Source organism: Petromyzon marinus, chromosome 51 (assembly GCF_048934315.1).
Source record: "Petromyzon marinus isolate PM22_M1 ecotype Great Lakes invasive population chromosome 51, UKy_Petmar_22M1.pri1.0, whole genome shotgun sequence".
In the NCBI taxonomy this organism is placed as follows: Eukaryota; Metazoa; Chordata; class Hyperoartia; order Petromyzontiformes; family Petromyzontidae; genus Petromyzon; species Petromyzon marinus.
In genome coordinates, this window is record NC_133717.1 from 479,482 (window position 1) to 492,785 (window position 13,304).

At 41.4% G+C, this 13,304-nt stretch overlaps 1 protein-coding gene across 7 annotated transcripts in view; it reads right to left on the reverse strand.

Moving 5' to 3' along the window:
• Nucleotides 1-13,304, reverse strand: part of LOC116953304 (uncharacterized) — a 167,677-nt gene that overhangs the window by 92,534 nt on the left and 61,839 nt on the right. For all 7 annotated transcript variants that reach the window (XM_076074889.1, XM_076074888.1, XM_076074891.1 and 4 more), the window contains 2 exons: nucleotides 6,093-6,249; nucleotides 3,887-4,002 (listed from right to left, as the gene is read on the reverse strand). In XM_076074889.1, coding sequence (XP_075931004.1) covers nucleotides 3,887-4,002; nucleotides 6,093-6,249 — 273 coding nt within the window. The remainder of the gene's footprint in view (nucleotides 1-3,886; nucleotides 4,003-6,092; nucleotides 6,250-13,304) is intronic.

The following is a 13,304-nucleotide window of genomic DNA, read 5'->3' on the forward strand; positions in this document are numbered from 1 at the left end:
TCGCCACGTGGGGCATCGCCACACATTCACACACGCAGCCGATTGTCACAACAGACACCGCATCAATGACGGGGGTGGGGGTAGCTGGCAGAGGCAATGCAGATAGTTGAGTATTGGCAAAATGACCTCTCTTCTCACATTTAGAATACCTAGAATTGAAAAAAATATATATTGAAACTATAATTTTACCAGTTAAGGCCCACTGTGCTATATAGCTCTTATTCAGAAGGGACCTGGCTATCACAAATGATAGCTCAACGAAGTGGCTGACTTATCACATGGAAATGTATAGCAGCTCAAATGCTCTAAACGTGTGTCGTTGATTCTAAATGTGGGGGGAAAAACCGAAGGGACTCGGAGAAAAATCCATGCAACCACGGAGAGAGAGACATGCAAACTCCAAATATATACAACAGGCGTCGTCAGGGTCGGGATTGAACTCACAACCTCTTGCATACCGGGCCAGGTAATTAACATCTTCTAACCATTCTGATTTAAAGCTTTCGTGACTGCAAGGATTAATTTTCTTTGGTTCTTTCGGTAAAGTCACGTAGAATGAGAATAAAATAATAGAATAAAATAACACAATAAAATTATCACGACGTTTCGGCCACAACACAAGTGGCCTTCTTCAGGTGAAAGGAACAAACATTGAAGCTCTGTCGTCCCGACAGGTTTGTTCCTTTCACCTGAAGAAGGCCACTTGTGTTGTGGCCGAAACGTCGTGAGAATTTAATTGTGTTATTTTATTTTATTATTTTATTCTCATTCTATATGACTTTACCGAAAGAACCAAAGAAGATCTTCTAACCACCGTGGCACCCTTGACCTTTAGGATCACAATCTTAAAAGAGCCGTGTCATACTGGGGCCCTCATTTTCTTTAGCCACTTGGTCACCCTAGACAATGTGCGGTATTCATCTTCTTGGTTCTTTCGGTGAAGTCACGTAGAAGGGAAATAATAAAATATTAAAAATAAAACATAATAAAATAAAATTCACACGACGTTTCGGCCACAACACAAGTAGCCTTCCTCAGGTGAAGAAACAGAACTGTCGGAAAGACAGCGCTCCATTGGAGCGCTCCATGTGATAAGAAACAGAGCTGTCGGAAAGACAGTGCTCCATTGGAGCGCTGTCTTCTGGACAGACCTGTTTCTTCACCTGAGGAAGGCTACTTGTGTTGTGGCCGAAACGTCATGAGAATTTCATTCAATTCAGTTTAATTTTCATAATAAAGGTTTTTGGGTTAGATCGCGTTTATTTATAAATGTGTCGTAACCCTCCACCACCCGACACGGCCAATCAGCAAAAAAAGTGTCATGTTGACAAAAAGACAAATAGTTCACTACTTTAGCCCACCGGTGTGTTGAAGAGTGAATCCACATTTACAGTTTGAGTACGACGTTTCGCTGGTAAATACATCCAGCATCATCGGGCAATTTGCCAGAATGGTAAAGCCCTCGCTTGCTCCCGGTTTTATATAGAGCAGCAGGGTGACGTCATCACTTAACTCATATCAGGTGCAGTGATTAGAGGCAGAGGGGGGGTATTGTAATTATATAATCGATTAGTAATCAGTCATTGGTTATGATTAGTAATGAGTTGTAGATTAGTAATTCTTTAAATCCGAATGTAATGTGTATTATTTAATAATACGCTTCCAGGCCGCACTAAGCCTGTAGCTGTCAGAGCGATTAAAGTTATTCTTGTTCCTCTCAATTTCAATGGATTCTCTAATTAGTCTTTGCCAGTAATAATTAGTTTTACACACCACTGCAACATTGTCAAAATCAATTGAGTGTCCTTGTTGACAAGCATGTTCTGCCACTGCCGACAGTTGTGTTTGAGATAATTTAATATTTCTCTGATGTTCTTTTAGTCTTACGCTGATGTTACGTCCCGTCTGTCCAATGTAGCAGCTGCCACATAAACAATTAATCCGATATACACCTTCTGTTGATAATTTAGGTAATGCGTCTTTAGTGCAAGATACTAGTTTTTGAATTTTGTGTACTGTACCAAATCTTACAGTAATGTTTTGCTTTTGCAAAACACGGGCTAATTTGTCAGTTACTCCTGAGATATATGGAATTTTTATTGTTTTAACAATCTGGTCGCTTTCAGCACTATTGCTTTGCGATCGTGATTTGGCATTCAGTGCTCTGTTAATTTGAGCATTATTGTAGCCATTCTGTCGTAGTGCATCTTTAACGTGTTTAATCTCTCTCACTAGACTCTCACCATCTGACACTGAAAGCGATCAGATTGTAAAGTCACCGCATTCGTGAACATAAAGCAGACCTTAAACACGGTAGGACCAACACCTCGGCCGTAGCAGATCATTGTTCTAATTCAGTAGGCTCACATGCCATTGACTTTTCCAAGACGGAGGTTCTTTGTAAGCCATCTGGCTTCCATGAGAGATTCGTTCATGAGGCTATCCACATATACAAGCACAGAGACAATTTCAACCGAGAAGATGGATTCTATCTTAGCAATCATTGGAAAGATTTGATAAATCATTTCAGTTCTTCATTGATTGTTCACGCTTACAGTGGCTTTCAGACAGCATACATTATAAAAAATTTCGTCTCCCTCCTCCTCTTTTCAAAAAATAGATGGACTAGTCCTGGGCAAACTGCCAATCGCTGCGCGTGACGCCAACGTTTTTTTATAAATAAATAAATGTGCCGTTTAAAAATAAATTTATGCAAACCGACACACCTGATGATGACCGTTTGAGTTATGGTCGAAACGTCGTGAGAATTTTTTATTGTTTTATATATATTTTGTTATTTTGTTGTTTCTCTTCAACGTGACTTTACCGAAAAAACTAAGAATATATAATACACATTACATTTTGATTTAAAGAATTACTAATCTACAACTCATTACTAATCATAACCAATGACTGATTACTAATCGATTATAAAATTACAATACCCCCCCCCCTCCGCCTCTAATCACTGCACCTGATATGAGTTAAGTGATGACGTCACCCTGCTGCTCTATATAAAACCGGGAGCAAGCGAGGGCTTTACCATTCTGGCAAATTGCCCGATGATGCTGGATGTATTTACCAGCGAAACGTCGTACTCAAACTGTAAATGTGGATTCACTCTTCAACACACCGGTGGGCTAAAGTAGCGAACTATTTGTCTTTTTGTCAACGTGACACTTTTTTTGCTGATTGGCCGTGTCGGGTGGTGGAGGGTTACGACACATTTATAAATAAACGCGATCTAACCCAAAAAGCTTTATTATGAATAATATTGGTCGCGAAAGCCTACGTGTTAAACTCAGTTTAATTTTTATTATTTTATTATTTCCCTTCTACATGACTTTACCGAAAGAACCAAGAAGATGAATCCCTGCAGTCACAAAAGCTTTAAATCGAAAAATGTGCGGTATGTTTCAGGAAAGTTACGCAATACAAGGGTGAGCGCATTCTTCAATGCTGCTCGAGACACTGCAGGAGAGCCATGCAGAGATCCTGACCCTTTAAATGTTAATTCTTGCCTCACGGGCATCGATTGTTGAAAACCTAAACACTCTCGGAATACCGCCGTATGTGATATTTCTCCAAATAAACAGTGGAGTCAATTTAACGAGTAGGCTTTCGCGACCAATGTCATTCATAAGAGGTTAACCCGCCACCACCCGACAGCCTATTAGTAAGGTTTGTGACGTAAACAAAACGTGCCAAATATTTACAAGTTCACACCGGTGTGTTGGAGAGTAAATCCACATTTATAATTTGACTACCGTGATGTTTCGCCGGTAATTTCATTCAGCTATTATCATCGGATTTTTGGTACAGTCCTCTGTACCATGAGCCATGTGTAGTGAGTTATATCTTGGGTAAATGCAAGTTATTTAATTACCAGCTCTGGCAGTTGTAGAAATGAGTTGCCCAGTTTGCGTATGCAGGACACCGAGGTGCGCTCCGTGTTCCCGTAGTCAACGTATCTCACCTCCACGTCTCCCTTGTCTTGTAAACCTACGGGGGAAGGGGTACGCACAGCAGCACCACAAAGGCGATCACAAACAACTTTGCAGTCACGAGCCAGCCATGTCTATCTACGTCAGTGGTTTTTAACCTGGGGATGCGAGATGCCCTTTCTGAGGATGCGAGACATGGCCAGATTTTTTGAGAAGGTAAATCATCGAAAACACAAATTAAGCATGGCCACACAAGTATAACTACTGTTTCATCAAACTCTATGTGTTTATTAACATTATATATTATTTTACGATTGAGAACCAAAGGGGTGCAGGCTGCAGTAAAGGTTAAGGAACCACTGCTCTGGCAGTACGACGCACAATGTGAGATCTCATCAAGTAAAGAATAAGAAAATAAATAACTATGTTAGACTACTTTTTGTGTTAAATAATTAGATAAATACAATTTTTGACAGTTAATATACAGCCCCCTTTTATATTTCCACTGCTGGATGAAAGCCTCCCCAATTCTTTGTCAATCACTGGGGTTGTTTGACCAATAGCCTACCACGCTGGTCAGGGCTCGCTTTTAAAGTGTGGGTTTGGGACCAGTTCAGGCCCTGGTGTTACAACCATCTCCAGAAAATGTACTTAGATCATTTAGTTAATAAAGAAGCTTTACGCACGTTCTAAATTACCGCATTCTCTCGAACGCAAAGAGGGTTTTCTTTAATGTTATTTTAAAGAAATAGTTGAGGGCGTGTCCGGTAATCTGCTACAGTTACTGAACTCGGAACCTCGACGTGCCGAGTACAAACTGTGCTCAGCCTACAGTCTCTGTCGCCAAATGGATTTCCACAAAAACACATCCATTATAACATATGGATTACTACCACAGCTTGTTCACCCAGGAATGCCTCAGCGAGTATCAAGATATTTTCCAGGTTGGTACTAGCCAAGATCTTGCAGTATAAATAATCCCAACTGATCAATGTTCGCAGGTATTTTTTTGATTGTGAAATGTTTTGCCTATACGATTCACCGTGCGTGTTTTTTTCAGCTATGGAAAGAAACGAGGGAATCTGAGGAAAGCCCCGTCCATAACAAGGGGGAAAACATACAAATTTCACATCGAGAGGCACCCTAGTCGGGAACGGAACCCAGGTCCCTCCTAGCTGTGAGGCACGAGTGAGTGATAGCGCTGCACCACCCTGCCACCCAACATCCATCAGTGTACCTGTGATGGTGGCGATATTAAAATTCTCAAAGTGGGGAGAGGCTGTTGAATTTCCACAAACACACGGAAACAATTTATCAACCCCAGAGCACCGATGGGCCAAACAGCCGCTCACATTGGCACTTGGAGCGCTCTCCCGACAGAATCGCTAAGCCAGTTTTTCTTACAGGAATTTAAGAGACCCGATTTATTTTGCAGTTGAGTTATTGTCTTCAAAATATTATTTAAAACACGCTAATATCGCACGCTTGTCAGCATATTTGCATGAGAAGCATATTGGGGAGGAGAGGTCAATGCACGGATCTCCGGGTAGTAAACCCAGCAGAACTGCGACCCGTGCCTTGGCCACGTCTGTGAGTGGCGAGTGATGTATCCAGTCTGGACCCACTGCACCATTCCCTAGAATGGTGAAGTATGGACGAACAAACCCCTTGGCCTAACATGGCGCAACAAGGCTCTGATACACTAACGGATTGGCAAAAACATTTAAAATATTATATAGTAGCTTACGGAACACAGCAACATCAAAGTTTAGATGAAAGATATTAGGATACAAGGTAGCAAGATGTTAACTTCCTCGCCTTGTATACAGGAAGTCGTGGGTTCGATCCCGACCATAACGCCTGCTGTATATTTGGAGTTGGCATGTTCTCCCCGTGGTTGGGTGGATTTTTCTCCGCATCCTCAAGTTTTCCCCTCCACATTTAGAATTAACATCATGCATTTAACAGTATTTGGCTGCTCTACATTTCCACACGATGAGATATAATTTATGATAGCCAGGTTGCTTCTGAAAAAGAGCTATATAGCTCAGCTTTATACGTTTTATAGCTTATACCCTAACACGCTTAATAGTAACCCCATGTACCAAGCCAATCCATCGCATTAGCGACGACCGGTTCCGCACATACCGATGACCTGGGCACGGTACCACTGCTGGTCTGCGCTGAATTGGGCAACACAAAGCTGCCCCACAGTGGGATGCACGACCCTCCAGTCCTTGCGGTAGTCCCGGTAGAAGAGCTGCAAAGTGCACTTCAGCTTCAGCAAGCACTTCATCATGCTCACCTGGAAACCACAAACGGCAAAGTCTTGTGTTTTACGATGCAAAGAAAGTTAAAGCCATTACAGGGCGCTAGTGAAAAACCCACAACCCTTTTACCAACTACAGCTGATCATCGATTATCCCCAGCACAATTATCCGGCTTCCAACATTATCCTGCGGTCCCGGGCCAATCCGGCGAGACCGGCAAAACCACTCCAATGGCTGTAACCAGTCCGGCAATCGGCACCGTGTGCATGACAAAAAAGTAGCTATGCATGATTTCAGTGTTAAATATTTATACAGTATATTATACACTACATACAACTTAAATAATGAATATACTGCACGTATATACAATATACTGCATGTAAATACACTTTTCATGACTAATAACTACAGCAATAAAAACAATACATGGTGCAATCTAGCAAAAAGTGCGTTGTGAAATTCGGCAATCGCCGGAGCACCGGTATTAAGGCTGCAACAATCCGGCGATCGTCACACACAAGTTGTGGAAACAAGAGCGTAGTAGTACTACTATGTACATCGTCACAACATGCTGAGTCTTCGAAATTGTTGTAGTATGGTACAGTAAATACAATAACCTTTTTAACAGTGGGACACTTATTTTTGTATATTTGCATGTTTATTTATGCAAATTTCACTAAGTTAACAAATGTAATGATCGACTTCATAGTCACTGACAAGACATCTTACGGACACAAAACTTACCTGCAATAACAAAAACTTACGACCACTTACCCACCTAAACTTTCACAATTTGTTACAATGTTGCAACTATTGTGCCGATTAACCTACACCACCGGGAAGTACCTGGCGTTGCCCGGGGTAAAAATATATTTCAAAAATTATCTTAAAAACATAACAAATACATACACGAATACTAAGCTTTAGTGAAAGCCCGGTGTGCCATTTGTCTGTCCATTTGTCCATCAACAAAATTATAAGAGGCTTGCAGAAGTCCAAAAAGTTATAAAAAGTGGGGGGTAAATCGTTGATCTAAAAGGTTTGCAAAAATTGTCGACCCCCCCCATAAAAAATATTTTTACCCCGACATACAATATAGTGAGTAGTGTTGTATACATAAATTCACGAAGTTAGAAATAAAATAAAACAAATCACGACGTTTTGCATGTGTTGCGGTCGAAACGTCGTAATTTGCTTAATTTTATTTCTAACTACGTAACTTTACCGAAAGAACCAAAGAGTATGGATTCCTGCAGTCACGAAAGCTTCAAATCAAGAATGTCTTAGACTGTGTTCGTGAACACAAGGCGGATCTGAAACACGGTAGGACCAATACCTCGGCCGTGGCTGATCATTGTTTTAATGCTGTAGGCACACATTAAATTGATTTCTCCAAGACGAAGGTACTCTGCAAACCCACTGGCTATAAACAAAGATTTGTTCATGAAGCCATCCAGATATATAAACACACAATTTCAACCGAGAAGATGGGTACAAACTGAGCAATCAATGGATAGACATTATTATACAGGTAAAGTCATGACTGGCTGTGATGCTTCCATCCTACCTGCCGATGTTAGCAGTTATTTCCGATTCTCTTGAGTTACATTACCTTGTTAAATGTCTTTACATTAACAGGCTAAATGTCTCACTAACATAGCCGTTGCTCCCTTTTCCTCGATGTGGCGGTGGCTCTCGTTGTTTAATAGGCTGAATGTCTCACTGGCATGGCCACCGTTGCGGTGGTTCTCTTGCGTTGACATGCTGGTCTCTCCCAGCGCAGCGGCCAACACTGCAGGTTTTGTTGCCCACGAGGTGGCGTTGTGCCCGGTTCTCTGACACTGACAAGCCAATCTTCTCATTGACATGCGAATCTCTAATCTCTAGCAATACAATGGCCGCCTCTTCAGCACCATAGTCGTGAGGGATATCAGGCTCTCCGACCTTACATTTACATGCAAATTAAAGATTGACATGCTAATCTCTAGCAATACAATGGCTGCCTCTTCAGCACCGTAGCCATGGGGTTACATTAACTGATTGACATGCTAATCTCTAGCAATACAATGGCCGCCTCTTGAGCACCGTAGTCGTGAAGGATATCAGGCTCTCCGACCTTACATTTACATGCAAATTCCATCTCTAGCCCCACCCACTTACCCTTGGGTTTGCACCCATATTAAGCCTGTATAAGCGCTTGCTGCGGCACCTCTCTTGCTATATTTCTCCTGCCTCAGCAGTTTTCTTACTGTATTTTTTCACCTGAAGACGATTGCTCGTGTTGTGATCGAAACGTCATGATTTTTTAATTATTTTTCTATCTACGTGACTTTACCTGCAGTCACGAAAGCTTTAAGTCAAGATTTAGTATCTTGTACTAAAGACAAATTACCTAAATTATCAACAGAAGGTGTATATCAGATTAATTGCTTATGTGGCAGATGTTATATTGGACAGACGGGACGTAACATCAGCGTAAGACTAAAAGAACAGCAAATAAATATTAAATTATTTTTAACTGTCGGCAGTGGCAGAACATGCTTGCCAACAAGGCCACTCAATTGATTTAGATAACGTTGAAGTGTTGTGTAAAACGAATTATTACTGGCCAAGACTAATGAGAGAATCCATTGAAATTGAGAGAAATACAGGCAGTCCCCGACTTACGATGGTCCGACTTACGATATTTCGATCTTACGATGGCGATTGCGATATGACAAAATTGTAAAATATTTTTTTATTTCGAGCGGCAGGCAAACGCAGCAGCGTACGAGGTACGATACTGTGCTTTATCATCGCCATCCTCCTCTTCCGACAACTAAGTTAATGTAGCCATCAACAACATAACATCGTTCAAGTATGCAGACAACGGACAGAATGTTGGTGAGTACAGTAAAATGTGATACGTTACGATACGTTCAATGCATGTATGATACATAGCTTTAGCGATTTCATTTTAGGGTTACTACGATACAATACATACGTTCAATGCATGTTAAAAGTTTTTTATAGCAGATAGGATTGTAACTTTCTATGAAATTGCAGTTCATATAGGTAGGCTAAGAATTTACCTTGTTTTTTACTTTAAATGTGACTGTGCAATACAGTATTGTAATTAATAAATACATACAGTATATAGTTATACAGTATGGTACTGTAAATTGCTCTGTTTTGCTAAATTATCACCATTCTTTAAGACTCCTGGGTAGGCTAGGCCATTTTCAACTTACGATATTTTCGACTTACGATGGGGTCGTCGTAACGCATCTCCATCGCAAGTCGGGGACTACCTGTCCAAATAACTTTAAGAGCTCTGACAGCTACAGGCTTAGTGCGGCCTGGAAGTGTATCATTAAATCGTACCTATAAACGTCATTATTTGTCATTTATAGGTCTGTCTGTGTACACATAACTTGCGAAGGATTTGGCCTAGTGGACCATGGGGTTTACATTTAAAAAAAGTAGCCGGGTACCACGCCGTAAACCCCCTGGTGAGCCAGCGCTATTCCGTTTTCTCATCCGTAAACTTAAAAGTAGTTTAATTAACAATTGAGTGATATTAAACATTAATTATTTCCTCCAGCCGCTACAGCTGCCCTGGCAACGCACGCGCGTCATCAGTGGCGGGTGGAGGGGATTTCTCCTTGGCGACGCCGAGGTAAATTCATCAAAGTGTCATGTCCTCTTCTCTCCCCTCCCCCACCCCAATGTGTGCACTTACTACTATAGGGTCGGTAGATACTAATATTATAGCACTTAGATAGTAATCTTGTAGCGCGGGCGGGGGAATGGTGGCGGCCCAGCCCTCAGACTCGGCCGGCTGGGCAATCTAGGCGAGGCCGGGGGCTCTACACGGGACTAGGCCTCACTACGCCACTCTGTCAAGCGAGAACTTTGTGCTATCACTGCAGTGATAGCAGGTACCACCACAGTCAGTATGCACTGCTGCAGTGATAGCAGGTTCCACCATAGTCGGTATGCACAGCTGTAGTGAAAGCAGGTACTACCATAGTTGGTATGCATTGCTGTGGTGATAGCAGGTACCACCACAGTCGGTATGCACTGCTGTAGTGATAGCAGGTACTACCATAGTTGGTATGCATTGCTGTGGTGATAGCAGGTACCACCACAGTCGGTATGCACTGCTGTAGTGATAGTAGATACTGCTATCGATTTGGTAGATACTGCTATATAGAGTTAGAAGATACTAAAACAGTCAGTATATACCACTATGGTCAGTAAATACTGCTAAAGTCAGTAGATACTACTATACAGTCAGTAGATACTACTACGGTCAGTAGCTATTGCTAGAGTCTACCCTACATTGCGGGGGTCACAAAAAATATCTCCAAAATACTGAATAAACACAAGATCCAGGTCCGATTCAACACAGTACATAAAATCTGTGATCTGGTTCCGTCTGTAAAAGATGTGGTTCCAGACATACAGTACTTGGGCGTTTACAAACTAAGTTGCCTCTGTGGTAGCAGCTACATTGGAGAAACCGAACGACATATCTCGGACCGCATCTGTGAACATAAAGCGGATTTGAAACACGGTAGGATGAACTCCTCAGCCGTGGCAGATCACTGTTATAATTCAGTGGGCTCACATGACATTGACTTCTCCAAGACGGAGGTTCTCTGCAAGCCATCCGGCTACCATGAGAGATTCGTTAATGAGGCCATCCACATATACAAACACAGAGACAATTTCAACCGAGAAGATGGATTCTGGCTTAGTAACCATTGGAAAGATGTTATAAACCACTTCGGTTCTTAATTGTTTGTATTTTACGGTGACCTTCAGACCGCAGTCCATTCGCTGGCACTGCCCCTTAATACCTCTCACACCACGGTTAATGGTATGGTTTATAGCATGTGGTATAATAAATAGTATAACATTGTAATGTTTAACATAATTCATAAGGCAATATATAGTATCGTAATTGCATAGCGAATATACAGCAGTGTGGTATATAGTTGGGTTCATAGAATAAGACAGTGTAATAGTCTAAAGTATAGGGTAGTGTAAAGTAATGCATTGTATAATTCCAAGGTGGAATTTGTCTATGGATATGATATTATACCATGTAGTTTAGATTTGAAGGTATAATATTGTATCGTATAGTAGTCCAGTTTATAGCATAGTTATAATGCAACACAGGACAGAGCAGCGCACCTTAGCTGTTCTGCTTTGGTATTTTTCTGTGTGCCCAGCCGCCACCCTCCGCCACTCCAGAGGTGGGGCTGGGTAACATGCTAATTCATATGTTAATTCCGCCCACACAGCTTAAAATACGCGGTCCATGCTTGGCAGTGTTCACTCAAGCGCTGTCTTCTGGACAGACCTGTTTCTTCACCTGAAGAAGGCTACTTGTGTTGTTGCCGAAACGTCGTGAGAATTTTATTTTATTATGTTTTATTTTTATCATTTTATTTCCATTCTACGTGACTTTACCGAAAGAACCAATAAGATGAATCCCTGCAGTCACGAAAGCTTTAAATCGAAATTTAAATAATAATAGAATGACATTTCGATTGCAACACAAGCAACCATCATCAGTTACAAATAAATTAGAAAACACAGTAAACTTGCAAATATAATGCAATACAACAGAGTCGGCCAACAAATAGTCAACATTATGAGACCTCCTTTGCCAGAAACAAGATATAGGAATAGGTTTTACCCTTTTAACTGGCACAAAAACTGACACCTTTATTCAAGGCATCATGTTTGCAATGACCACAACACAAGCAGTCAAAATGCAAACAAAAAAGACAACTCTGATAATAATATGCACTGTCCTTGAATTTGATTGGTCCACACCCGAGACAGCTTTTCTTAGAGCCTAGTCTCCATTGGTGTTGGACCAGAAGACGCCAAAAGGCGTACAACTCAAAAACAGCGCACTATCAGAGTATTGAGGGCTCGGGGTGAGCATTAACATTATGAGACCTCCTTTGCCAGAAACAAGATATAGGAATAGGTTTTACCCTTTTAACTGGCACAAAAACTGACACCTTTATTCAAGGCATCATGTTTGCAATGACCACAACACAAGCAGTCAAAATGCAAACAAAAAAGACAACTCTGATAATAATATGCTTGTGTTGTGGTCATTGCAAACATGATGCCTTGAATAAAGGTGTCAGTTTTTGTGCCAGTTAAAAGGGTAAAACCTATTCCTATATCTTGTTTCTGGCAAAGGAGGTCTCATAATGTTAATGCTCACCCCGAGCCCTCAATACTCTGATAGTGCGCTGTTTTTGAGTTGTACGCCTTTTGGCGTCTTCTGGTCCAACACCAATGGAGACTAGGCTCTAAGAAAAGTTGTCTCGGGTGTGGACCAATCAAATTCAAGGACAGTGCATATTATTATCAGAGTTGTCTTTTTTGTTTGCATTTTGACTGCTTGTGTTGTGGTCATTGCAAACATGATGCCTTGAATAAAGGTGTCAGTTTTTGTGCCAGTTAAAAGGGTAAAACCTATTCCTATATCTTGTTTCTGGCAAAGGAGGTCTCATAATGTTAATGCTCACCCCGAGCCCTCAATACTCTGATAGTGCGCTGTTTTTGAGTTGTACGCCTTTTGGCGTCTTCTGGTACAACACCAATGGAGACTAGGCTCTAAGAAAAGCTGTCTCGGGTGTGGACCAATCAAATTCAAGGACAGTGCATATTATTATCAGAGTTGTCTTTTTTGTTTGCATTTTGACTGCTTGTGTTGTGGTCATTGCAAACATGATGCCTTGAATAAAGGTGTCAGTTTTTGTGCCAGTTAAAAGGGTAAAACCTATTCCTATATCTTGTTTCTGGCAAAGGAGGTCTCATAATGTTAATGCTCACCCCGAGCCCTCAATACTCTGATAGTGCGCTGTTTTTGAGTTGTACGCCTTTTGGCGTCTTCTGGTACAACACCAATGGAGACTAGGCTCTAAGAAAAGCTGTCTCGGGTGTGGACCAATCAAATTCAAGGACAGTGCATATTATTATCAGAGTTGTCTTTTTTGTTTGCATTTTGACTGCTTGTGTTGTGGTCATTGCAAACATGATGCCTTGAATAAAGGTGTCAGTTTTTGTGCCAGTT